The 27,219-nt window shown below is 40.9% G+C and overlaps 1 protein-coding gene across 1 annotated transcript in view; it reads right to left on the reverse strand.

Annotated features, from left to right (window-relative positions):
• Positions 1-24,758, reverse strand: part of LOC143163389 (cytosolic phospholipase A2 epsilon-like) — a 42,016-nt gene extending 17,258 nt beyond the window's left edge. Inside the window, exons 1-11 of the mRNA XM_076344654.1 lie at positions 24,647-24,758; positions 24,212-24,298; positions 17,026-17,101; positions 5,900-6,036; positions 4,959-5,087; positions 4,237-4,277; positions 3,627-3,669; positions 3,143-3,203; positions 2,040-2,209; positions 1,820-1,915; positions 1,015-1,052 (exon numbers count right to left, since the gene is read on the reverse strand). Coding sequence (XP_076200769.1) covers positions 1,015-1,052; positions 1,820-1,915; positions 2,040-2,209; positions 3,143-3,203; positions 3,627-3,669; positions 4,237-4,277; positions 4,959-5,087; positions 5,900-6,036; positions 17,026-17,101; positions 24,212-24,298; positions 24,647-24,757 — 989 coding nt within the window. The 5' untranslated portion in view covers position 24,758. The remainder of the gene's footprint in view (positions 1-1,014; positions 1,053-1,819; positions 1,916-2,039; positions 2,210-3,142; positions 3,204-3,626; positions 3,670-4,236; positions 4,278-4,958; positions 5,088-5,899; positions 6,037-17,025; positions 17,102-24,211; positions 24,299-24,646) is intronic.
• Positions 24,759-27,219: the final 2,461 nt, after the last annotated feature.

Below are 27,219 nucleotides of genomic sequence, written 5' to 3' on the forward strand. Positions count from 1 at the left end.
TGCCTGAAATTAAATACAGCTACAAGCAACAGCATTGTTCCCTTTCAGACATAAAGCCAAAGGCCTGCAGAGGGCAGTGTTTTAAAGGTGGCTTTTAAACGCACCTTCAAAAGTTGAACTAACTTCCACTGATACCTGAGAATTGTGGACTGAAGTTGTGGACTTTCATGTTCAGATGTTTTTTTTGTGTGGGGGTGTATATAGTCATTTATGGATATTTACAAGCACTACAGTTGCAGTTTGGATGCTGCTATGAAAATCTTTCTTAGGTGTGGTAAGGAAGAAGTTTTTAAATGACAGCTGTAAACTGTATGCCTATCTCATAGCATGTTTACTGAAAATAAACAGCACAGTAGAAGATGCACCTGCTTTTGTAAGGGAAGAGAACTTCCTACAATGTAACATATTCATCTTATAAATTTTACTAACGCCTTAACCGTATCTCAAAATACACAATGTGTTTCCTTGGTTTAGAAATAAGCAATCACTTGACTGAGTTAATTTGCATTTATCTCTTTGAGTAGACATTAAAAAGTAAATGCAGGTACATTTATTATTTCGACTTTTTCATATCCTAGAGTGACCAGGCACTCTGACTTTGGTCTTTTTTTTTTTTTCTCTGACCTCGGGAAACAGAAAGGTTTCTTTCAATTAGTTTTGAAATGCTGCTTTTATTGAAAATCTGCATTTGGCAATAATTTGTAGAGGTATCAAAGATTGTCTACACTAGCCCTTAGCATATCATTTTGATTGCAGCAAAATATCAATAGAAAATCGACATGTTCTTTATAAAACCTTTTCTTAACTCCCTGTATAGTCCCATTACATAAACTCATGGCTGCTGAGAATCTCTGTATTGTGTACTGAGTGCATTTTATTTTATAGTCTGAAATGAGGATGAGCCAGCATTCAGGATGCAGGCAGTAACAAAGGGATTGGAACTTGATTGACAACTATCCAAATTCAAAGAACCGAGAGGAAAAACACAGAAGGAAGATAAATAAGATATCTTACCATTTTTTCACCTTAAAGTGCAAATCAAATTTTCTGTGCTGAAAATTAAAAACATAAAATTATGAATATTGATATTTTGTTTAAAACAATCCTTTTCCCCCACTCAGAATGAGACATAGCTCTTTTGGGTCATCATTACATCTACAAAGCTCTGAACTTCAGTAAACTGGGATTGGGAGAGAGACTCTCCTCTCAGTGTTTCATTAGTACCCAGAGATGTGCATAGATATAATAAATGAAGACTTTGGTATTATCGTCTATAGTCTGCATCTTCTCTCTGTTGTGAAACTCAGGTGTAGCTTGTGCTGGTACTACTTAGCTACACAAATAAACAGCAGAAGAGCCGCAGTGCTACACCTCACCTCCCTGGAAGGGTTCATTGTTAAACACGGGTCTTGAAACTAAAGTCTCTCACACAACAATGTGAGATACAAGGGGAAGCCAAAGATGCTGAGCACCCCATAAGTGTGGCATGGGTTTGTCTCCCGTGGCAGTGTGCCAGGCTGCAACCTCACCCCACTGTCCCGGTAGCACCCAGTGACCTCCAGCCCGGCTAAGGACACAGACAAGAGAAGGAGCATGAGCAACAGCTTAGACATTTTTCTTCTTCCTCCTTCTCCTCTGGATTTCCCATTTTACTTTGCTCCAAATAATTTACTTCATTATGCGTCGCCCTAGATTCAAGGGAGGTCAGAAAACAACTGGCCCTGTATAAAGAGAGATGGTCTTCGGTTTCTGTTTCTTGGGAACCAGCAACAATTTTTAAAAGCTTGTGAAGGATTCCCCATGGCCAGCGGACACTTACCTCGCCAACTACCTCCTGCTCAGAGGGGAGCGACTTCAGAGGGAGAGTCAGGGGGACGCCTCTGCTCCTTCTTGCTCCACGTGACATGCAAGCACACTGAAAAGGAGCACGGAGTGCTTTTTGGTTAAGACAGAAATGTTCTTCTCTTGCTGCCTACTCACACGTAAAGGTCAGATCATAGGACTGTCTGTGTTGTCTACCATGTTCTGGGGTAACGTACAAAGGTGGGAAGCCTCCTCTTCTTTGTGAGTACAACATCCAGGGAGGGTTGCTTGTATTTGGCATAGTGGAAGAAAGTGGGATCTGGGAGAGGGGAGCGGGAGTCACAGCTCACTGAAACTCTCTGGGTTTCTTCAAAGGATCCTCTCACTGTAAATGTTAGCTCATTCTCTAAAACAATGAGATAAAATGCACACAAAACGTTACTTCTAATTGCACAAAAGAGAGAAAGGGAAAAAAGCAGCAAAAGGTAGCTTTGAACAAACCCCTTCTCTTCCTTTGTATTTGGAAAGCTGTCTTCTGAAAGTGGTCCAAGACCCGAACGTTACAGGTAGTTGTATCTTTATAATGGGCTGAACAAAAAGCCGGATGGGAGCGTGATGTGAATGGCACTGAATTTTAGACTGCTGCATTTCTATTGCAGTTGCATCATGACACAGTGAATGCAACCAGGTACTTTGCATTGTAAATCATTCTCATCCCAGGCCAAATAATGAGCAACAGAAGTTCTCAGTCCCCTGAAGTAAGATCTGACTCTGCAGCAGATGACCCTATTTATATGAAGATATCAGCTAATCCTGCCGGTATGCGTTACGCGTGCTCTGAGATTGCCTACCAGATCCAGCCCCTCAGGGGATGTGGGCAGAGGAACTTCTAGATTCTGGATCTTGATCGGGGTCAGACGGGAGCCAGCTGCTGAGCGGCTAACCCCTGCAAAAAATGAGGTGTATCTGTGTGTATGCAGAAGTCGAACTGTCAGAGATCCTGAGGAAAGTTAAGGCCATGGACTATTGCGCCTAAGGAAGTAAGCTTCTTCAGGGTTTAGCAGTACTACAGCAGAGGTTTTCAGGATCTCAGCGTGGGGTTTAGATACCTTCTGTACAAGCATCTGATGCTGTTTCTAGTCTGGCACAAGGCTCCCTGTGAAATTAGAACCCTGAACCTACACCTGCTGCAGAACGGGTGGCATTCCCTACTGCAAAGTGTTTACAAATCACCTTAGATGTGATCAATTAAAGCCTTAGTATTTGGATGATGCAATTTCTAGGCATTGTTAGAGAGGGTAAAATCACTAATATTCAGATAAAGAATTAATAATCTTACCTGAAAAATGCTTCTTTTTCATCCTGTCCAAGTGAACTTCCAAGCAGGCTACTTCACGACACTAGAATAGATGTGATGGGGACAGAGAATTACATTACTCATCCAGCCATCTTACCACCAGTGCTGGCAGATGTTGGAAAGGTCATTGTAGGAAGGGTCACTGCTTGAATGTGGGGGCCAACTGCGTTGGAGACTTCTGCCAGACCCGGTGAAAGTGAGAATTAACTTCATCATCATGTGGGAAGATGGTGCTATGCTAAACACATTGTAATTTTCAATGGATGCAGAAAAAACAAGGGAAAATGATAGCAGTCTGAAGGCTCCTCTAAGATCATGCTGGCCTCCTCCAACATAAAGCTCCTAAGAGAAAAACTATTACTAAAGAATGAAGACTTGCAATGTTTCCCTCACTGCTATCATAGTCAGCTAAGGTAAGGAATGAGGTGTGAAAGAACACAAGAGAACAAAGCAAATAATATTTTACCACTATTGCCCCATTTGTGATGATGGTTTCAGGAGGATCCCGGCTAGAAAACAAGAACAAATAATATGTATTTTATAAAGAACATAATTGGGATACTGTCCTGAACAGGACACATTTTTCTCTCAACTTTTTATTTATTTGCTCTTTCCTATTGTTTGTAGAGGTATGCTCCCTTTTCACTAGATGCCACATAACTACCTAGCAGAAATGGTTCAATTGCAATAAAACACCTGGAAAGTGCTTGTAACAGCCTTAATAGCACAGGTATGTCACAGATTGGGTAGCAACATTCTCCTCAGCCATGAGCTGCTCAGAGAATCCTCTCCAGAAAATCTATAGATTTACTGCAGTGGGATTTACTAGCCCCAGAAAAACAACTCTGAACTGTGTAAGTGATATATAAATTTTAAGAGAAAGTCACAGAATTAAAAATTCTGAACTCATTCTCCACATCATGGCATTTTCCTTTCTCACAATGCTTTGCTGATGCACACATTAAGTTTGGAAAAAGGGTGAATCTGGCTATTAAGATGATACTGGGTGTACAGGTTTCTTTGCACTGATGCATCACTCCAAGCTGCTGCTCCCATAATAATGGGGTTTTACTCACATGCTCTCCAGTACAAACTCAACTTCCAGCTCCTCCCTCCTCTGAAAATGAAAGAAAAAAAAAAATGAAGCAGTCTCAATTAGCATGTGCAGAGGTTTGCAAAGTGACCTTCATTCTTGCAAGCACAGTTTCCTTTATGCTTTAATAAGTAACAATATTCTGTTTTGTGCTTGCTGTTGTCAGCATTAGAGGACAGAAGCAGCTTTTTCTTCCCCAAGGAAAAGATTGCAATTGTACTAGCAGAACAAAGCATGTTTGGTGCTTACAAGTCTCCCTAGTAAACCTTTATTTTTCATACTTTCTTCCCTGCCAGCTTCCATGTGCTGAATACGATATGCTAAGACTTAGTGTTTAGTAAAATATTGTGGAAACAGGCCGTTTCCCTGTCCTTGTATTGTTTTTCTTTTTATAATCTTTGTGAGGATTAGATAAACTCTGTCATTTTCTGTCAGATTATTAAAAGTGCGAAGCTTCCCTAAAATTGCATCTGCTCTGGGCCTTGGGAATTTGGCTGTAATCTGTGCCAGAGGAAACCGACAGGAATTTGAGAAGGCCGTCTATTTTGTCACTGGTGTGCAATTTCCAAGATTTTAATAAATTTTCTTACATTTTTACCACCAAGCTGGTCCTGGTGCTAAAAGACAGAAGAGACAGCACACCTCTTTAATCAGAGGGGAGAGAATGGACGTCAAGACGTACTAAATGTCTGGCCGAGCTCTTACCTGTGGATTTAGTGGGAATGCCGTAAACACTCTTTCACCAAGGGGGATTTTAGCTACGTCAAAAAGCACAATTGCATGGTCATCATCATGAATGATATCATCATCAGAAACAGTAATTTCCAGAATATTCTGGGAAAAGAAATGAAAAATGTCCAATTTGTTAGCATGTACTCAAGAAGTATGACATTCTGCAGTTCTTCCAGGTTCAGTGCCTGCTTTACAGAGAGGAAATAGAAAAGTATTGATGACAAAGCGTCACAAGGAAGAGTAAGAAAATGAGTGTAATCTCCTTTATAAGAAACAGCTTCCAGTCTCGTCAATTAAGGCCGAACTGAGATTTCTCTTGGGTCACCTTTTATGCTTTTAAGTAGCTCTCACCAAAAATGCAATCTTTTAGGAAGGAATATGGGTAGCCAGAAGTCCTATATTGCCCCTTATCAACAGGTGCAATAGAGGTCACTTCATATCAATAACCAACTTTCTATGTCCTTGGGCTTTCCACTTTCAGCCACCTGTTCATAGGTATTTGAGTGTAGTGTAATTATCAGCAGCAAACTGAGTAAAGATCTTAATCATACTAGAATTTAGCAGCTTCCTGGCATTGATACGCCATTATTTCATGTCCTCTCTGGGAAAGATGTGTTTTTCTGTTGTAGTGTTGCTTTATATTTTCATTTCATAGTTTCTCTGTGTTGTCACTGTCATTGGTCCCATCAGCCTTCTCCAAGGAGGTGAGGGTCACATTACTGATATATAAATAATAACTATCAGTTAGGAGAGAAGTGAATTCCAGCAAAAGCCAAAATTGTTTTGCTCCAGCTTGATAGGGGTATTTTAAGTAAACTCAGAAAGGCATTAGAAGACATGACATCCTGTTTTGGGCTAAACCGAAAGAAGCCGCATAGAGATGAGATGAAGAAGAGAGGTTTTGGTTTGTGTACCTTGACTTGTCTCTGTATCCGGAAGTAGAAAGTTTCATTCCACATGGGATTTCTGCAGTTTTTGATGGTTTTGGTGTGGAATTTTTCATCTGAAGCAGTTGGCAACCAGAGGCTTACGTAGCAATCAGATTGGCTTACTATAGAAACATAGACACAAAATATCTGCCAGTGGAAGCACAACACAAGAAGTGGAGGCATTGAAATTCTCTGTAGCTTGAAAATGGATGAGAGATGGCCAGTTCTTTCTGATATTCATCAGCCAAACCAGGAAGATAGAAATCACACAGCTGGATAAAATGAATTTGTTGTTCATCACAACACTATTTTTAATAAGCAGTGTATTCAAATAACTGTGCACAATCCTACACATTTAAAAAAAATACAGTCCTAGCCAGTGGATAGAACAATATGAATAGCCAGGAGTCTTATATTGCCCCTTATCAACATTGTTTCAGCTCTCTGCAAATTTGGTAGGAGAAGAAACTGCAACCGATGCAGCAGAGCGAGCCTCAGACTCTGAGAGAGATTGGGCATAAATTTTCTCTGTGGCACTTTAGCTTTGTGAGAAATCTTAAAAGAATTAAGTTTGAGTCTGATTCAGATAATAAATGTCTGGCATACCTGGTTATTAACCCTTCATGATGGAAAATTAATTATTCCAGAGCATTGTCTCCTTAGGTGGGGTAGGAAGGGAGAGGCCTACCAGCAGTACAATTGCTTCTTCAGGAGGTCAATAGGTAGCTGGAGCCTTTTCATGGTGTTTGCTGATGCCTGAAAGACCTGGAAGCTATTTTCTACTCCACATCTCTTCCCAGGTAAAATGAAGTGGCAGAAAGGATTTGGATCTTGTGGATGAAGGGACTGAGCCTGCACTTACTATAAGGGATCATCTCCCATAGATCATGAACCAAGCGAATGCCAAAGAGATTCTCAGACCTTGGATAGGAACTTTTCCAGAGGCAACTGGAAGGGCTGATCCATCCTGTTGTGTAAACATAGGCTTTGGTGAGAAAAGAAAAGAAGAGGAGAAGTCTGGTCCCATGGCAGTCAATAGAGATAACTGCTTCATGAGCAGAGAGACGAACACTTACATGCCATGCAAGCATGGCATAGGTCTTGAGTCAGTTCCTCAAGGTTAAAAGAGAGTTTGTCCTGGTGTCTTTGCTCAGGATATCAGATATATTGCTTTGGGATATTTTGCCTAAATATAAGGTGTTGCCTGAAATCCAGAGGCCCTGTGACTGGGACATCCCCGGAGGACGATGTCTGTCGGGCAGGGAGATTCCTAGGTAACTCTTCACACTGAATCTGAAGGAATTTCTTGACACTGCCAGGAGTTTTCCCTCATGAAGGATGTAGGTTACCTTTCTGTCTTTGAAATTATTTCCACAGGTAACATTTCTGCGTCTCATATTTTTACATAATTGAAGTGACAGGACATTGACTTTGGCAATTACCAGTGTAAGATTCAATTTACAACGTGCAGGAGGGCTGTGATTACCAATCTGTCTGATAGCTGAAACATCTCCCCTCATTGTGCTGACGGCCTGCCGAGCTGTGATGTACCCATCCTGATAAGCAGTATCGCTGGCTCTGATCTACGGAGTTTCTCAAGAGCACATAGGAAGCCTGTACAAAAGCCAAGAACCAAATGTGGCTTCAGGACGCTTAGACCATCCCTCCCCTCACTAATGCACTTATCACTGCCGATCTCGAGTGTTCCAAAAACATGAGTCCAGCGTCCCCAAAATTGCCAAAGTGGCTGAGATGGGATGTACTTCAGAAATGTTAAACTGATCTGAGACATAATTTCTCTCCTTTGTGGTTTCTGGCCATCGTAGGGTGTAGGAAGGACACATTTCTATAGTTTTGCTGTAGTTGCAAAGGCCAATTCTTTTCTTTTCCTTTCTTCTTCTTAATGAAAACGAAGATGCTCTCTCCTTTTTTAAATTCCAGCTTTCAACCACACAGTGTATAAAACAAGACTCGTGATAGAACTGAGAAAGCTGGCAGTGCTAAAACTCTGAGCCAAGCATGAATCACAGAACCATAGAATAGTTTGGGTTGGAAGGGACCTCTAAAGGTCATCTAGTCCAACCCCCCTGCCGTGGGCAGGGACATCTTCAACTAGATCAGGTTGCTCAGAGCCCCGTCCAACCTGACCTTGAATGTTTCCAGGGATGGGGCATCTACCACCTCTCTGGGCAACCCGTGCCAGTGTGTCACCACCCTCAGTGTAAAAAATTTCTTCCTTATATCTAGTCTATATCTACCCCCTTTTAGTTTAAAGCCATTAAATGAATGAACAGCCATAGCATTTATGAATGTCTTTTGTTACTGTTTTATCTGGAATGTACTGATTTGCTGGAGTGTTTTCTTTGACAAAACATTTTCATGAGGCTACTTTCTAAAATTATTTTTCCATATGCGTGCTGCTCTCATAAATATTTACTTAAAATAAGCTATTGACAATTCTTTGTCAAACTGATGAAGTACAGGCTAGATGAATGGACAGTGAGGTGAATTAAAAACTGGCTGAACTGCCAGGCTCAAAGGATTGTGATCAGCAACACAAAGTCCAGCTGGAGGCCAGTCACTAGTCATGTACCCCAGGGGCTGACACTGGGGCCAATGCTGTTCAACATCTTTATTAACTGTGGGTGATGGGACAGAGTGCACTTTCAGCAAGTTTGCAGGTGGTACAAAACTGGGAGGAGTGGTTGACACACCAGATGACTGTGCTGCCATTCAGAGGGACCTGGACAGGCTGGAGAACAGAGCCAACATGAGCTTCATGAAGTTCAACAAGGGAAATGCAAAGTCCTGCACATGAGGAGGAATAACCCCATGCACCAGGACAGGCTGGGGGCTGACTGGCTAGAGCAGCTCTGCAGAGAAAGACCTGTGCATTTTGGTGAACACCAGGCTGAACATGAGCCGGCGATGTGCCCTTGTGGCAAACAAGGCCAACAGCCTCCTGGGCTGCATTAGGAGGAGTGTTGCCAGCAGGTGGAGGGTGATCTTCCTCTCTACTCAGCACTGGCAAGGCCACATTTCTGGGTTCCCCAGCACAAGAGAGGTAAGGACATACTGGAGTGAGTCTAGCAAAAGTCCACAAAGAAGATAGGGGGATTGGAGCATCTGCCATACGGGGAGAGGCTGAGAGAGCTGGGACTCTTCAGCCTGGAGGAGAGAAGGCTCAGGGGGATCTTATCAATATATGTAAATACCTGATTTTGGGAGGGGGAGAGGGAAATAAAGAAGTCAGGATCAGACTCTTCTCAGTGGTGCCCAGCGAAAGGTAAGAGGCAATGGACACAAACAAAAATACAGGAAATCCCATTTAACCATAAGAAAAAACTTTTACCATGAGGGTGGTCAAACGCTGCCACAGGTTGCCCAGAGAGGTTGTGAAGTCTCTATCCTTGGAGATGTTCAAGACCCGACTGGACATGGCTCTGAGCAACCTGCTGTAGCTGACCCTGCTTTGAGCAGGGGTCTGGACTAGGCTATCTCCAGAGGTACCTTCACACCTCAGCCACTCTATGTGATTCTGCAGTATCAAGGCTAGTTGGTCACAGACAAATTACATATAATTGTTAGTAACTACTGAGTCCAAATTTGACCTTCAAGATGAGGTGAGGTGAAACCACTAGGACAAAGCACGTCCTCTTCCCGTGGAGAAAGGGAGCTATGCCATATGTGTTTTTGCCACAATTCATCTACAGTCCCTACTGATGGGGAGAGGTTATTGTTTCCCATAATATTCCTGTGATTTTCTATATTTTCCTTGAATTGTACAGACAGTATCAGCTATTCCCCATGCTGCAACTCTAACTGAACTTCTGTATTTCTGTAGAAGTGGCAGTTCACTTGAAGCCAGGCTAAGCTGTGAGGCAAACAGTGGGACAAATCAAAAATAACAGGATAGTTGGATGTCTGCTGAATACTATGAAGACTATGATGCCCTCATTACATTGGAGCACTTGAAATGACTAACCAGCTTTTTTTGCTCCCTCTTATCCCTGAAAAAAGTGTACAAAAGAGCTACTGAAAATCTTCCAGTTTATTCATTGCCACCTGGGAACTAATATAAAAAAATATATTTGCATTTTCTTCATGCTCTAATTTTAATGCAATTAAAATTAATGCAATTTAATGATGCTGGGCATCATTAGCAATTTCATGCCATGCCAGGCCCTTACATCAGTGCACGTGTTGCAACTTAATTCCCTGATGACATAATGTCACCCCATGTGGATGCTGAGACATCTGAACTCACGGTCTCTTTGGAAGTCAGCACTACGTGACCCTGATATACTTTCCCAATTTTTAACTTCTGATTCAATTGCATTTGTGTGTTGGTGGGACTATTTCTCACCTCTGTCTTCACGCTAAAGATGGGCTAAAAATTCAGGACTGAACTGAGAAGTTCAGAACTGCAGCCAGCTGTTTGCTGCTCTGTGAGAGTACAGTCCTGTGACATGTTCCTGAAATGACCCATCACGTGCTAAAATCATTCATCTCCATCACAAGTAAGAAGAAAATTACAGCACTGAAAACTAAAGCATATAAGAAAAACTAGTCTCATAAGAACAATGAATGTAAACTATAAAATCCCATCTGTCCTGTTACTGCATTTCATAATGCCAAAAAGAAGAAATAATTTTCTCCTAGTGAATTCCTCTCCACCTGCACAGACAGGTTCCCTTTTAATCCGAGTTTACTACAGTTCACCTAAAAGGAGAAGGAGAGCCGCTCCCATTTCTCAATCATCGGGCATGGTCTCTGGGGACATTTTCCCTCATCAGCATAGTATGATGCAAACAATATTAAGAAGTTACCTCCAACTGCTGTCTATCTGAGAACTGATTTGAACTGAACTCTGTCCTCTAAAGTATCCAGATGCAACACTAATCTGTAAGCGTAATATTACTCTCTGTAGCTTGCTTGTGGAAATAACAGAGGCTCACAGATCTACCGTGCTTAATCAGTGATGTTCTTTATGAGGAATGGACAGAGTCCCGTGTGAATGAGCCCTACACCCTGCCCAGCCATTTAAGTCAAGTGGCAAAGTAGGATTTGCTCCCTGGAGCACAGACTCAGTGCGTGCAGTACCTGCTGCAGCCACAGAGCAAAGCTTTCACACTCTGGGTCACCTCTACCTCCTGTGCCAACAGCACCGCTTGCATTCTTGGGGCAGGACCATGAGTATCACCTGCACTAGGTGTAATCTCCCTAATTTGCTTGCATGTATTTTCCGTAGCAAAAATAACCTCTGATGTCTTTGGAGAACCACTCTGATTTGCAAAGGCTCCAGGTGTATCACCCCAGAACTGACTCATTTCTTCTGAACCGATAAAAGAAGAGCTTCCACAAAATAATTTAATAAGCTGGGAGAGGAGAAAGGCTCTGAGCTCCTCTTCTATAAATATGCAAGGTCTCTCTTCATCCAAAGATGAAAAACAAAAAGAAGATCCAAAAACAAAAGGAAGGGTAACAGGGGTGGTGTGATTGTTCTGACCTCCCAACTAAGACCAACAGGTTTCCTTCCACAGCTGAGACAGCTTCCACATGCACCTGATTTCTGTAGTTAGAAAATATACCTGATAATCACAGTCACATTTCAACCCGCCCCCCCCAAGATTTCACCTTGTCCTACCTCAGCTCTGACAGTTGCATCACAGGGATCCCCCTACCCACAGCCTCTTGAACTGGCAGGACAACACCCAGCAGAGAAGCTTCTGTCTCCGGGAAGAAATCACTTGTCAGCCTGAAACTTACTCCAAGTAATTTCTTACTGGGATGCACAGCTCAAATTGACCTCTGCAGTCCAGGCAGAGTGTTGCAAACACCCAGCACCAGTGAGGCTGAGTATGTCAAGCCAGACCTGACACCCCTCCTCCTCACCCCTGCTGCATTAATGAGCCTGAACATGCTCTCCAGCGCCAAAGTTCAGCTCTTGGTATGTGGTTGTCCTGGTTTCGGCTGGGATAGAGTTAATTTTCTTCCTAGTAGCTGGTATAGTGCTGTGTTTTGGATTTAGCATGAGAATAATGTGATAACACACTGATGTTTTAATTGTTGCTAAGCAGTGTTTATACTAAGTCAAGGACTTTTCAGCTTCCCATACTCAGCCAGTGAGGAGGCGCACAAGAAGCTGGGAGGGGGCACAGCCAGGACAGCTGACCCAAACTGGCCAAAGGGATATTCCGTACCATATGATGTCATGCTCAGTATATAAGCTGGGGGGAGTTTGCCAGGGGACAGCAATTGCTGCTTGGGGACAGGCTGGGCATCAGTCTGCAGGCGGTGAGTGGTTGCATAATTTTTTTTTTTCTCTCCCTGGATTTTTGTTTCTCTCTCTCTTGTTGTTTTACTTTCCATTACATTTTTTTAAATTATTATTATTATCATTATTATTCTTTTATTTCAAGTATTAAACTGTTCTTATCTCAACCCACAAGTTTTCTTACATTTGCTCTTCCAATTCTCTCCCCCATCCCAGCTGGCGGGTGGGGGGGGAGGGTGAGCAAGCAGCTGTGTGGTGCTTAGTTGCCGACTGGGGTTAAGCCACGACAGTGGTATCAGCTGGTACCCACACAGGCTGCCATGGTTTCAGAGAGCAGCCTGTCACAGAGACCCCTTTACTCAGGTCTTCATGGTTATGCGAGATCCAGTAGAGTCTGAGAGAGTTTCACTCTTTCACGTTGTACTAAATCATAGTGGAGAGGACCACATCGCTGCAGGTCTGTGACACCAGCATTGCCCAAGGACCTGGGAGAGGTCTGCTTCCACTCGTGGCGCCTCAGGGCAATTCCCCTCGTGCCAGATGAGGCAGATTCCCTCACTGATCATCTGTTTGTCCACGGGAGCGGGATAAGGGGGTCAGCTTCAGCTGTGGGTGTTAGGGGCTGCCATACACCAGCAAGTAAACACTAATGATGGCGAAGGTGGGCCAGGCTGGGAGCTTGGTGCAGCTCTGTGAGGCCACCCAATAACTCATTTGTTTAAGGCAAGTGTCTGGAAGGTTTTGGAGATCCTGTGCCACTATGGTCCTCCTCTCCCATTGCCTGGCTCCTTTCTCATCCTTTTGGGAAACAGAGTCACCGGAAGGGGTGTTAGCAGTGAGGAAACACTGTTTCCCCCACCACCTCATCCTGGCCAGATACTCCTACACGTTGGGAATTCTCTAGGAGAAGTGATGCCATTAATAGAGTCAGGAAACATGAGCTTTTGTAAAAGCCTCTGGCACTAACCTCCAGCTGAGGAGGAGCAAATGAACACACCAATGACCAAAAAAGTCATTCTTTTACCCAAGGCTGTCTTCCGTCTCAGACTGAGGAGGGGAATACCACCGCAAAGCAGGTGCCAGACTGTGACAGTCCCATAAACTTCACCGGAATTGCTTCCTTTCTAGCATGCCCACCACCTCCCCAGCCTAACTGCATACGAGCATTGAAGCCTGGTGATGACACTCAGCATCTGCAGGGCAGCAGGATGAGTGTAAGTGATCTTATCTGGGCACCCACCTCTCTAGTGCCTACAGTGAGATCAGGGAGTGCCAGAAATGTGTGTTTGAGTCTGACCCATGATTACAAATTGGCATAAAGGTCAGTTTAAGAATACAGTGAAAACTCATTAGCTCAGGTCTGTCAAGAGCATTTGCATGATAAGATAAGACAGAAACCAGCTGTATGAAGTACAAAGCAAATGTCAGAGTTGAATGTTACCTAAGTATAGAGGAGCCCGCAAAAGTGGTGGAGTGACTGTAGGTACATGAAAAGGGCTAATTGATCCATTGAGGAGCAGCAGGGTGCTTTCTTTTTGTTTTAATTTTTTTCTTTGTGTGAAAACAGATGCAATCATTGCCAGGCTCCACCAGCGTGAGTTCTCTACAGGCAAAGGCGTAACATCAGATTTCAGGATAAGCTGGGACTCCATTCCAGGCTTGCGAAACACATCCCACAGCTCTTGAGGTGCATGTTTAAAAAACACGCAGGATCAAGCTGGGTGCACACAATAGTGAGGAATGTCAGTGGAAATATATAGAAAGTGGTGTTCTGTGAAGCCAGGATTTGGCAAGTAAGTCAAAGAAAAACATAAAAACTCTAATGGCCAAAAGACCTGGCGTGACTGCACTTGCAACGAACTGAGAGAAAATCAGGGAAATGGAGCTTGTTTTAGCCAAATGGAGGTGAACAGAAACTCGCACAAGCAGATAACTGCATGCTGAGAAAGATGGGAAGACAGCATGTGGGAAGAAAAAGCAAGTCATAGAAGCTGCTGCACTTGGTTGGAAAGGTGGCTTATTCCTGGATTTGATACTTGGAGGACAAAAATCTAGGGAAATCTGAAATATGTTATCACAAAAATTGTCAACCTTCCACTGATATCTCACAGTCAGATAGCACCTGTATCAGCTGCTTATAATTTGTTTTCCAGGGGAAAAGATCATATTGCTGACACAAGGCTAGGTAAACATAATTTTCTAATTCTCATCAGCACGTGTTCGCATGTGTAGCTATTTTAGTTTTGTGATACTTCAAATACTTTCAAATGTTAAAACCAAAACATTAAGCTAAAAAGACATCAGTATCAGTGAAAAATCAAGCACTTAAAAATTACAAAATATCTTTTTTGTATTGTACTGAAGTATTTAAATCACATGGTATCACACTATTTTTCCTGGGAGACTCCAGCTTCTTTGAGAGCACAGGCAGGTTGCTGCTCAGTCAACAAAAAGCTATTAAATATTTGTTTATCTTCCTTGTTCAGGCGTGCTGGTTTACAGTGCTCCATTATGGCATGACATACTTAAGAAACAGGCCCAAAGTCACAGAGTACCTGGGAAATTACCTACAGAAAGGAGAGAAAGACATCTTTTTCTTCACCTGCTGGTCCCCAAATCTTGTTTACTGGTAATTAACAAAAGAATCTGAAGATACTTTTCACTGTTTCTAGGACTTATCTCGCATCTTGAATTAGGATCCCTCTATACATAATGAGAGATAAGCCCTTTCAGAATGAGCACATCATCTAAATAGACAAGAGAGAGAAAATGTGTGGGAGAAGATATTCTGTTATCCATGTTTTATAGATAGGACAACAGAGGCACAGAGTGTTTGGATGACCTGCCTAAACGTATACAAGTCTGTTGGCAGAGCTAAAAACTGAGTCCACGCATCTTGATCCCTACTCCAGAGACGTACATTTTGGTGATAATGGGAATTTTCTAAATGTCTGCATCTCATTATGCAAGACTTCTGAAATCCCACTGTCCTCAGGATGGAGGACGAGGTCATAACAGTAACACTATTTTCTGAGAATGCCACATCATTTTACTTTGTGCAATCCCTTTGCATAAGCTGGTGAATCATAGTTCTTATCTTGTCATTCAATTTCCATTCTAGATCAAAGGTGATACTAAAAGAAATTAAATCAGCACTTCAAAGGAATGAAGGTGAGGTCTGGCACATATGTGCAGTGTTTCATAGCTGTGAAAAAGAATAAAAGTTATTCTGACCTTCTTTGCTATCCTATGATATTTCTTCTATTCTCTGCAACCCAGTATTACAGAACATTTGAACTGAACACTTCTCTCCATTTGGTTGGAAAATCGACAATGGTGACATCCATGTTCTTGAAACACCAAGTGAGTGGAATACAAAGACGTGGTAAGAAATTTTCTTTGTAAAATATTGTTCCATCAGAAGATGAAGATAAAAACAAATGGTAGTGTTTAGGGTGAAAATGTTGCCGTCTCTGAATTATCCAGTGGAAGTCAAGTAGTGCTCGCTTGGAGAAAACAGGAAGGTATCCTGCCATGTCCTTAGCCTTCCTCAAAGTTTGTCTGATGACTTGCTGCCTCATGGACCTATAAACCTGCCTGTCCGCTAGTGAGGAGTCTAGTCCAAAGTAGTCCTCTGAAACAAAACCTGTTAGGGTTTCCAGGCCAAAGTAATCTAGAGCAGAGCTGCTAGTTTACTGGCAGCATGGGACACCTCATCTTATTTCTTTGGAAAAGTTGTGCCTCTCATAGGTATTGTCTGAGCTTCTAACTTCAGGGAGTGTATCAAGACAATCTGAGAGTCCTTAACATGCGATGTACAGCCATTTCCTCTGACAACTTTGGTAACTGCACCGAAACCACCACATTTTGGAGTACCATAGCTAAACAATTGACTCTTGGTATGTGCAAACAGCAATTGTAAATGACTTTTCACTTTGATGGATCTTTTAGCTGTACTAAAAATATTAAAAAGTGGAAAGACAGAGGAGTGAGGTAACATGTTATGTGAAATGTTGGGCAGTGGAGAGGCTGTGGTGTTAGTCAACTTCAGCACAATCTCCCAAAAAGGAAAGAAAATGCACAGCAAAAAGAGGAAGAAGAGTATGGTAAAGGGATATGCAAAACTGTAGTTATTACTGACATGCCAAGTTCATGAGGCACATGTAGGAATGGCAGGAGAAAATTTTCCAGAGAAAAACCTCTGTGGAAGTGGAGCACCAGGTGAGGGCTGGCCAAATACCACACATTTTCAGAACATTTTGCATGTAAGCTGTAACGTACCATGTACTACAGTCCACAAAAGATTTCTGTTATACATCTTTCAGTGGGGGGCAAGAGTCAGAAACATCCATAGCAATGTGGCTACTCAGGACATGTATGCTATACACCTCACTGAACTTCTGAGATGTGGTGGGGCTCTTCAGAGCAAAGAATTAAGAGCGGCTGATGTGTAAAGATTTCAGCCCTGTATTCTATGTATTTGTTATAGACATGGGATATAAACAGCTGAGCATTAAAACTGGTGTTAGGATATTTTCACACCTCTGAAATAGCCAGCTTGTCTGTGCTTTGCTGACTGATGAAAGTCTTAAAGATTTAGTCAATAGCCTACCTGGCGTTGACCTGTTGCTCAATTCTTAAAAAAAAAACCAAACAAACAACAAAAACCCTCTGAAGCTGTAAATAGATGTTCTGTGGCAGAAATTGGCTCTGATTGTGATTTCTTAGCTGGTATGATTTCTGTGTTTTGCATTTGTGCAGTGGCTAGCACAAGCAGGGACTGATCCAGTAATTTTAGAACTGTATAATGTCAGTAAGAAAATCTGGTACTTACAAAAATCTGCCTGATGAGCATTTCTCAACTTTATGATTCTTACAGTGAGCAGGGAGTAAGGTGACATTTCTTCCTGCTGAAAAAAATAACAAAGGAGATGTGCTTTAAAGTTTGGGATACATGTATTTATTGTAATGACAACCACTGAAAGGAACCCAGGTTCTGCTGAAGCCATCTCTTCCAGTTGGCATCACAGCAAAAATACAATAGGCAACAAAATGCACTTTCTCCACAAACTTCATCAGCCCCTAAAGTCTGCAGTCACCTAAGCATACAAACAGAAAGTGTGGAAGGAGAGAATGAGTAGGAAAGTGGAGAGGAGGTAAATAAGCTGAGAAAGTTCAGTTAGCCAGCTACATTAAATCATACACGTGATCATCAGCATCCAATACAACACCACAAAATTTGGTGAATCACAAATCTGAAATGCTCCAATTTTGGTTGAAAACAAGAGAGGGATGTTTTTAGGTTTTCTCTCTTGTTTTTAAAAGAATCATTTTCATGATGGAGAGGTGTCTAAGGATTAGTGTTAACAGCTTAGGGAATGTCTCAGGCCACCAGGGCAATACACAGCTTTGGACAAACACTCCTAGCTTGCTTTGTGGGAACAGAAGTTTTCCTTACCAAATGTGGTTATCTGATTGATAGACGTGGAGTAGTATAACAAAGTACATGGTTTTCACTACAATCCATCTCAAAGAAAGCTATCTCCAATTCCTTGTTGAAGATGCCAGGCCTGACCAACTACATCTGTAAAAGTTGTGCCAATCACATGTGCTTTAGGGATTTTACATCTTCAGAGAACATGTCCATCAGCACCAGCTAGAGCAACTAGGGTATCAGCAGAAAGATGCAGAAAATGGGCAAAGCTTACTATGGCTGCAGCACAGATGGCTGTCTGGATTCCCTGACCATGGGAACAGCTGTGGAAAATTTGACAAAATAGCTGAAGTTTATAGAAAGGGAAGAGAGTTGCACCATGGCTGTACACGAGACTGAATGAAAAGGATGAATCAGCACTGGGGGTGGCTACCTGTATCATAGTTTAGGAGCAGAAGCAGAAGAAAAGGAGGGATTTCAGAAATTTCAGACTATATTGAGGAATAAATTCCCAAGCTGATTTGTGAATATAATAGGAATAAGTCTTGTTAGATAGTTGGGGTAACACAGTAAGACTGCAGTGAATGCCAGAGGACGAGGGTCTGCACAGGAAAGAAAATACTCTTTTGAAGTCTGTCAAATCCTGAGGGCTGACTGCATACAAAGATGTTATCAGCAGATTCTGAATTGGCTGTCTCCAATAAGAGGGGAAGATATAAATAGTACAACATATATATTAAAAAGTGACCTTGAGAGAGTCAGGTTATGGAATAATAATGATTTTTTTAAGGACTTCTGAGTAAAGCATCAATAAAAACAAAATGTTGTAGCATTACAATGAGGTAGATTTGGGAACAGGAGAGTGTCAGTTCCAATAGCAAGGGTCTGTGGAAGTTACAAAATGACGAAACTAATTATGACGACACTTGTAGATTTGCAGAAAGATATTCAGCCAAATAATGCTGAAGGCACAGTATGTATCGGTGTCAAGCAATAAGTGGCCACTTCAGTGACGTGGAGGCCTGATGGTAGTCACTGATATTCAGGCAGTTGAGATAATGTCAGAAGGCAAATAGATCAGTAATTCTTAGTAAAGTCACCTCACGAAACAACAACAAAAGGTGGCCAAAGTAAGAAGCTGTTGTGAAAGCTAATGACCAAAAGTTTGGAAAGATTATCTGAAGTGAAAAATGGAGGAGTGCTGGTGGAAGATGATGAAATAATTAGGAGATGTTATCTATTTCCTGAGAAACCTTAAAATGACAGGGAGAAACTCTCGACTGAAATAAGAGAAAGTACATTCACAGGTGCTGCTACTTTGACAAGAGTCAAAGATTGCTAAAAAGGTCAAAGCATAAGAAATCAGTGAGACAAGACAGTACATCAGCTGAAGCGTGTAAAGCATTGGACCACGGGGAATTCATTATGACAAAATTTAGCTAAACCTCCCAAATCATTTCCATCTCTATGAGGATGAAAGACATGAAGGTCATAAAAGGAGTTTGCAAAAAATTACAGTAATTCTCAAGCTAAGAAGTTATCCAGTGAAATGGCAAGAATGATTTTTTGAGAAAATGCCAGGTAATTTAAAGGCATATTAAATAAGAGTTAACCAGTGCCTAAAATAACCATAAAGCTTTGCCCATGAGCTCAAGCTTATAACCAGGAATCATAATGTCAGAATGTTTTCAGTAAGTTGACTAGTTAAAATGCTAATACTTTTTGCTGCGAGGTACAGAAGCAGCACACCCAAAACAACAAGAGGGCTATTAAGTGCTGAACAAATGCATTCTCTTTACCTACAAGGAGTAGAAGATCTTGGCTTCTGGGTGGGTGTATTCCAAAACTAAATAGGAAATTAATCACTGTTACTTGAAGTCATATGTAGGGCACAGGATATTTTATAGGGCTGTTTAGGTAAGATCTCAGCATTATCAAAATCCGGGCTGAGCCAGCTCCACACTGTTGTTTCAACCGTTATTGTTAGAGCACTCCTTTTTCATCAGCAAGGAAAAACTGTGTCTTCTTACCTCAACCTGTTTTGTTCTTGAAGAACAAACACTCATTGGGTTTGTCCATTTGTTTCTATATCTTTCTCAAAAATCGTACTCAAGTTAGAGCAATACATAAAGACTTCAGCAGACATATTTCAGGAGAAGTAAAGGAAAGAGTTAAAGGAATTGCATTTAGTGTTGGTACTCTCTTAGCCTTCTTTAATGGCACCAGTCCTTCAGCCAGCATTTTGGAACACATGTTTTTAAAGATTGTCAGAGACGTGTATGAATGATTGTGACTTTTTAAGAAGTAGAATGACAGAAACAGAAACAAGAGTGGGTTCTGTGAAGACACATTTACAAAAAGCACTGATTATGCACTCATTCCTGAGTGCCATTGCAGTGGACTAGAGTAGAGGTTATGTGAAGAATGCATCACAAGAACCTCATACTTTGCATGCAAATGAAGACAAACTGATAAGAGACTTAAAGTATGGGAGGGCTATATTAGGAAGGAAAAAAAAACCCAAAACAATAGAACATACCCAGTGTTTCCATGAAGAACAGTAAGATACTACACAGATTAGGTAGCGTCAAAGATTATGTAAGGGTTCAAACCTAATTTCATGTGGAATCATGGTGAGAAAGTGGATGGGGATATGTGGTATCATAGGAAGATGGCTTGGTGCAAAAAGCAGGAGTTTATTCAAATTTGAAGAGCTTACCAAGGGAACAATAGCGCAGAGTACCCGATCAGCCATAATGTACAGATTAGAAATTTGATTGAATGAGAAGCAAGAATTATTTCTCACCTCCAGGAGGAGAGCTCTGAGTAGGGCCTGTGTAAGAGAAAAGCTAGTGAGCTGCGCATGGAAACTCTGCGTACCAAGAGAAAATCTCACCACATTGCCTGAGAAATCTGAGTCCCGTGAGACGGCAAGATACAGGCTATGTCAGCCAGAGCACATCCAGCATTCAGTCATGGAACAAAGACCACAAGACAGAGAATGGAAAAAGAGACTCAAGGAATTAACAACAGAGGAAGGAGCTAGTGATGTGAACCTGAGAGATGCATTCAGTAAGCATGTTTTGTGGCAGAGAACATGCAACCAGGCAAGTCATGGCTGAGCTTCCCTCAGCCTGAGCCTCACTCCTTGGGTCTATTAATAGGGTCAGCATGGTTTATTAGCAAAATCCCTTCTGGTATTAGCCCCCAAGAACAATGATTACTTTAAATTTGAAGGAATAATGAAAATGCTAGTTTTATCTCCATATTCTCAACATTTTTACCAGTTAGAAAATGGTTTTCACACCACCCAGAACCAGTCTGTACTCTGAACCCCTCTCACTTTATCTCAGTATAACACTTAGGTGGCCATAGCACCCAAATCAAAGTTCTTCAGGAAAAAAACAATCTGTTCTAGAAAACATTTTCACCCCCTCCTTAGGGCATCAAAGGAGGAACAATATTCAGTGATCATCATAATAATTTGAGACACCAATGCTTTTGAAGAGAACTGCTAACTATTAAGAGAACTATTAACTATAAAGAAAATCTCTGAGACAAATGAAAAGGAGACTTATCCTCCTTAGAGAAGGCAGTTAATGAAAAATTACTTCATATAATACTTTTCCGATGGCCAAATGCCAGACATGAAAACTACTCCAGAAAATTCAAAGAGCAAAATAACAACTTCTTATAACTGAAGTTCAAGTCCCTGGTGCCATCAATGGAAGTAATGCAACTAATCGTCTTTTCCCTCTAGTCATCATTTCATTGCAATAATACATTGAACAACACTAATAAACTAAAAAGCAAATGTGTTTCTGCTGATGATTACCATTTGTGTTACATTAAAAAAATGGTTAGTTCAGGGAGTTGGTAATGTAATCGACTATCTATGAGTGACTAATTATCATAAAGAGCCATTTTCAGCACAAAATTTGCATTCCATATTAAGCCAGGAGCAATTCCTGATACCTAGAATAAAGCAAAAAAATATTTGAGAATCCACAGAACAGATGAGCAAATCCTCTTGCAGTCCCCTCTAACAAAGATAAATCTGTGTACCCTGAACCTCTGAACTTATCCCTGCAATGACAGAGTGATGGTCAGACTGAACAGCCTTGCTTAAAGGCTCATTGTTACACCTGCAAAAGGTAACCTTGCATGACACATTCAATCACAGATACTTTTTTTAAGAGGGAAGGGTGACAGGGCCCTTGGTCAGGGCTTTGTCTAGTTTTGCAGCAAACTGTTAAGGAATGTGCATCACTTTATGTGTATCACTTACAGAAATCAAAAACTGATTAAAATTCTTCTAGTTCTTCTCTGTTTTCTGTTTTCGTGTCCAGCAGAATACTTTGGTGAGCCTCCCTGCCCTATGTTAATACTACTAATCTTGAGCTGAGATTATGCTTCCTAATTTCTTGCTCTTTGCATTACTGTATATAAGTTTTCAGTGCATTCACAGATGATGAGCCAACAACTATTTTTTTTAAGCCGATAATTTGCCAAGGAAAATACTTTTTTTTTTTTCATTTTTGGAAATAACAAATTATTCTGTATAAGACAATGCACTAACAAATTATATCCAGTGATAAATTTTTTAGATTTACTGTCATTATGGGCTACCTTACTCACAACTATTTATGATCTTCCTTTAGTATGTTTCATCTTTCCTGTATTCATGTGCAAACTGTCAACTCATGACTCTCTGAAACAGCTAAAGAGATGCTCTCCTGATGCTCCTATCCATTTTAAAATATGAAGGAAGTTTCATAAGGCTGTTACATTTTCCTGAAAATTTAGCAGTAGGGCATTTTTTGGCTTTGCATCGTAGGTAGGCAACACAGCTAAATTCCATGCGCAGCCCCTGGGCATGTTTTTCTAAACCCAATCCAGTAACTATTCAGTTTATCACACAGCTATGCAAAGTCCTCTCAAACTGAAGCAAGTACTCGGGCAAATATTTGAGCATTAGCATTAAGGAAAGCTTTGCACCTGTTTACTTGTTCTGGGACTCAAGATCTGCTATAAACATGTTATCCTTTATAACACCTCTCTATTAATGATTATCCTCCTGTTGCAGATGGCAAGCTATGGCCTGCAAAAATCAAGGGAATTACCGAAAGCTGCCCAGGAAACCCAATGCCAGTAAGAAGCAGAAATTGGCTAGCTTGCACGAGTCTATGCCTTTAATGCCAGTTTTCTGCCAAGCTTTATTACAGAGGAGAGAAGACATATTCAAAAGCCAGGAGGCAAATAAAGAGTGTCTGAGAATGCCTTGGTTGTTAAACACCTGTGGATAGCAAACAGAACTTTCAGAGGTTCATTGGATAAGGAGAAATTATGACAAGAACAATGAAATAAAGCTGTGGAAAGGGTCCCAGAGCCCCTATATGCAGGGGTTTATGGCCACAGGGGTTTTTTATATTACTTTACGTACATTCAAAAACATGTGCTGAATTCTAACAATCTTTATATACATATAACTGCCTTAGTGGTAAAGAAGGGTTGGATACTTTTAGCCATGGATATTCTAAACCGAAACACAACTTCAATATAAATACATTAAATCATTACCAAAATGCTACAGAAATCAGGTCATCACACTCTCCAATAGTTGGTTTTCCTGCTTTAGTATGTACCCTTGATGAGCTTTAGCGCGCACACACACGGAGTGAATTATGAACACTTAAATGCCATGCCAGTTTTGGTTATGCTACTTTGCCATTTACATTGTTTCACCCCCCACTGATAGTTTGTCACCCTTTTTGTACACTAATTTCCATTTGTAGGAGGTGCCAGAAAGCTACTAACAAGAGATTAGTTTGATCAACCAGTTTGATAAGGTTGTGACATACATTAGCAAAACTATGTTTGTAGTTTTCTGTTGATTTGGAAGTCCGGTTGCACAAACAAGAAATTAAAAATACAGGTTTCCTATGAGCTATAGGTACTTGAATCACATGCCATTTAAGATATCATCAAAAGTAAGTTAGCTTTTTGTTTGGAGCCACCTGGTTTTACTTTGAAGCAGCTTGACACAAAGTATAGTCAGCTGCAAGCTAACCGAGAGTGGAGACAAAAATCATCACTGATATAGCTGGTACATGTTTGATGCAAATATATCTCTGTCACAGGCCCTGCAAAGGTTGCTAGAGTTGTTCTTCTTTTGTTGTGATGAGTTACACAGTGATCAAAGTGGTCATTTGTTCTGGAAACTGGCATTAATGACCAAAACCCAAAGGATCGCCAACAACCATGCTCTGACTTTCCAACACTGGCAACGTTCTCCATTCATGCTGGGCTAAAACTCCATTAAAGACAATAAAGATAAATAGCATTATTTCCCTAAGGAATAAAACCATGAAAATAACACACTGTGTAAATAGATAAAGGAGTGGAATAAAAAAAAAAATGGAATGCAGATGTTTCACCTAAAGAAAATTTTCTTTCATGAAATGTTCCTATTTCTAAATAAGCATGTGAATCTTTAATAACCAAATTTGGAAAAAAAAAAGATCCTACCCTTCTCAAAAAAATATTGGTTTAGTCCCACCAATTTTTAGATTGCTGAAGTTGGTACCTTATCATCAGCATCGCTCGGGGTTACGTAGTGCATCATCCATTTTCTTTCTTTATTTTCCAAGGGGCTTGACTTGCTGCTTGAATGCTGTTGAGGGAAGGAGAACAAGGGATGAAAAGAAAGTAAAGATAAATTTTTCTACCTATTTCACCTCCTCAATGTCGAATTGCAATGTGGAATGGGCAATTCGCACCTCCTCATTGTTTGTGGTGGATAAAATGAATGTGCCAGGAAAATGGCAGCTGTTTCTGTGCTATATGGATAGATATTGACTCCAGGTCCTCATAGCTGCAAATAGCCAAGGAAGAACAATCTTGTTTTCTTGGAGATTTATGTCCTACAGGTAAGAGTGGACTTGACCTGTTTGTAGTCTGGGGACAAATCTGAATCAAATCCTCAGAGACCCCTGCCAGGCTTGTTCTGTTTTCCACTTACCGGAGGGAAAGCAGAGGTTGATGCCATCGAGATCGCTGCTGCATTAAAAGCAGGTGCTGCAAATGGCACCTCAGTATTAAGCTCCACAGTTGCCAGTACCTCCTGAAACATATTTACAGCCTTGAAGAGTGTCAGAAGTTGCTGAACAGGTGTTTTATTACATTGAGTCAGAGCTCCACCCCTCCATGATTTCTGAAACAGGAAAATTTCCCACCCACGTTACTTGTCCAAAGAGTACATCTTTTGTAAGGTGTGAACATTCGTATCTGCAGGTCTTGTGACTGAGCAGATCATGCTGAGAGACCAAATCGTTCCCACCTAGGGGCTCGCAGAAGTGTAATAACAGTGATAACCTGATTGATGATCTGATAGAGCAGGGGGGTTGGACTAGATGACCTTTAAAGGTCCCTTCCAACCCAAACTGTTCTATGATTCTATGGTCTATGAGAGGTACCCTTACGGCGGCAATCTAAAAGTGATGATAATAATAGCCTAACAGACACGTCTACCTATTGTCTCCATGTAAAGACCCTGAATTCCATGCACTGTTGCCTTCGTAATAAAAAATAAATTAAAAAAGTTGGGGGTGGTAATTAGAAGGAAGACATTTATGTATGAAGATACTAAGAATCCTTCTGAAGGAATATTTTTCCCTGAAAAGTGCTGTTGCATGATGATTTGTGCATAGGTGTTTGTTTTTATTGTAGTGTTCTACTTCAAAAGAAATGAAAGAAGGGAGAAATTTGATAAGCAACATTTCTATACTCCCTAATGTAAAGCACAATGTATTACTTTTCCATTTGAAATGCTTTACTTATTTCTGGACTTTACATTTAATACAGTATGCATCTTAACAAATTTAAATGAGATTCAAACATTTACCTTGAAAAATCATGAAACATTTCAACAAACTAAAATAATTTCATGTTTTAGGAGATTTTAATTCTTCATTTTTTTTTTCCCAGTTCGGAACTGTCATTTTGTGATGCAAAAAACATTCAGATTTCTGAGCAACTTTATTCAAATCACCAGCTGGCTGGGCATTGCTAGCAGATATTGGAATTTAATGGACTGATCATGTACATTTTATGATTTTTTTTATCTAATGAGGATCTGCATGTGTTCAGCACACCTCTAGGAAGCTCAGTGATTAAATTTTCTAATACATTATGCAAGCATTATTAGGCACACATACATTTGTATTGAAAGTCCTCCCAAAAGATTAAAAGTGGTGCTTATGAAAGGACCTGAGATTAATAGGATGACAAAGCACGATGCTTCCTATTAGAGACCTGTATAAGTATGAAATCACAGCCACCCTGACTGTGGCAATGAGTGTTGTACAAGGACTTTGACTGACAGAAACTAGACACAAACCCAATCACTTCCAGCAGTCTCATTACATACTTTTCTTATATGCACAGAGGAATCAACGTGAAAAGCTGGTGTTACAAGGAGAACAAGTTAAGACAGTTTGCTCATCTTACCTGCAGTATTTCCATCCTTGGAAAAGTTTGATTTCTTAGGTTTAATTTTATGCCTACCTTTTCTGATTTTTTTTTTAATTAAATAAGCACATTTATTTTATCACATTGTGCAAGGGAAAGGTTTGCTGCGAACTTCCTTTCTCACCTTCATTGTATTGAAACTTTTTGATGGAACAGGAACTGCTTAATTGAAACCAGAATTAGATAAACTACAGCAATAGGCAAAGGATAGTCACAAGCCTCTCCCATGCTTTGGCCGATGCTTTGCTTAGCATGAGCACTTGCACTTCTGTAAAAAAATTTTTAGAGTCTGCCTTTTTTTTCCATAAAAATGGTGACCAGAAATAGTTTAGAGAAAAGTAACTGTACACACAAAAGCACACATATTTTCTATTTCTTCTGCTACGGCTTATCTGCATCCTTGATTGAAGTGCCTAGAAGGGGTGCGGTATCACAACAGAGGAATGAGAATGTTAGCTACAATTTCTATGTAATTGTGCCCCACAAAGGTTATCAGCTCCAGGTCTTGTTTCTGCAATGTGTGGAAGCTAATGGGTGTGAGGTTTTTGCATGAGAGCTGGTTTTCATTCACGTGTGTCATATTGCACCTTTGGTTTTAAGACTAAAGGAAATAAGGGAGCGAAGAAGCCTCCAGCACCCCTTAGGAAGGTGACTAAGAGTTGCTTGTTGCCTAACAGCTAACTCTTCTTTCCTGACTCAAGACTTCCCCATATGAAATACCTGTTCTTTAAGCTCAAGTCAGAGGCAGCCTTTGACTCAAAGCTGGCACTTGCATTGAATTTCCTAAATTAGTTCAAAGTTCAAATTGCTTTTCGCTATGAAGCACTATTCCTTTTGAGGCAAACATGGCCGTTTCACAAGGCACGCATTTAGGATAGGCTTGACTTCACCTAAATTAAGTCATCTAAAAGTTAGACTTCTAGTTGAAGCCAGTAGCCTGTGTTTACCGAATGGAGGAAAAAGCAAGCATGGCAACTACAGGTAGTGACTAAGCCCCTCTATATTGGATTCTTCTGGAGAAGCCTAAATGCCCAGGTCATGCTTGACACCTAACTTCTGAATGGC

The sequence above is a fragment of the Aptenodytes patagonicus genome, chromosome 7 (assembly GCF_965638725.1).
Source record: "Aptenodytes patagonicus chromosome 7, bAptPat1.pri.cur, whole genome shotgun sequence".
In the NCBI taxonomy this organism is placed as follows: Eukaryota; Metazoa; Chordata; class Aves; order Sphenisciformes; family Spheniscidae; genus Aptenodytes; species Aptenodytes patagonicus.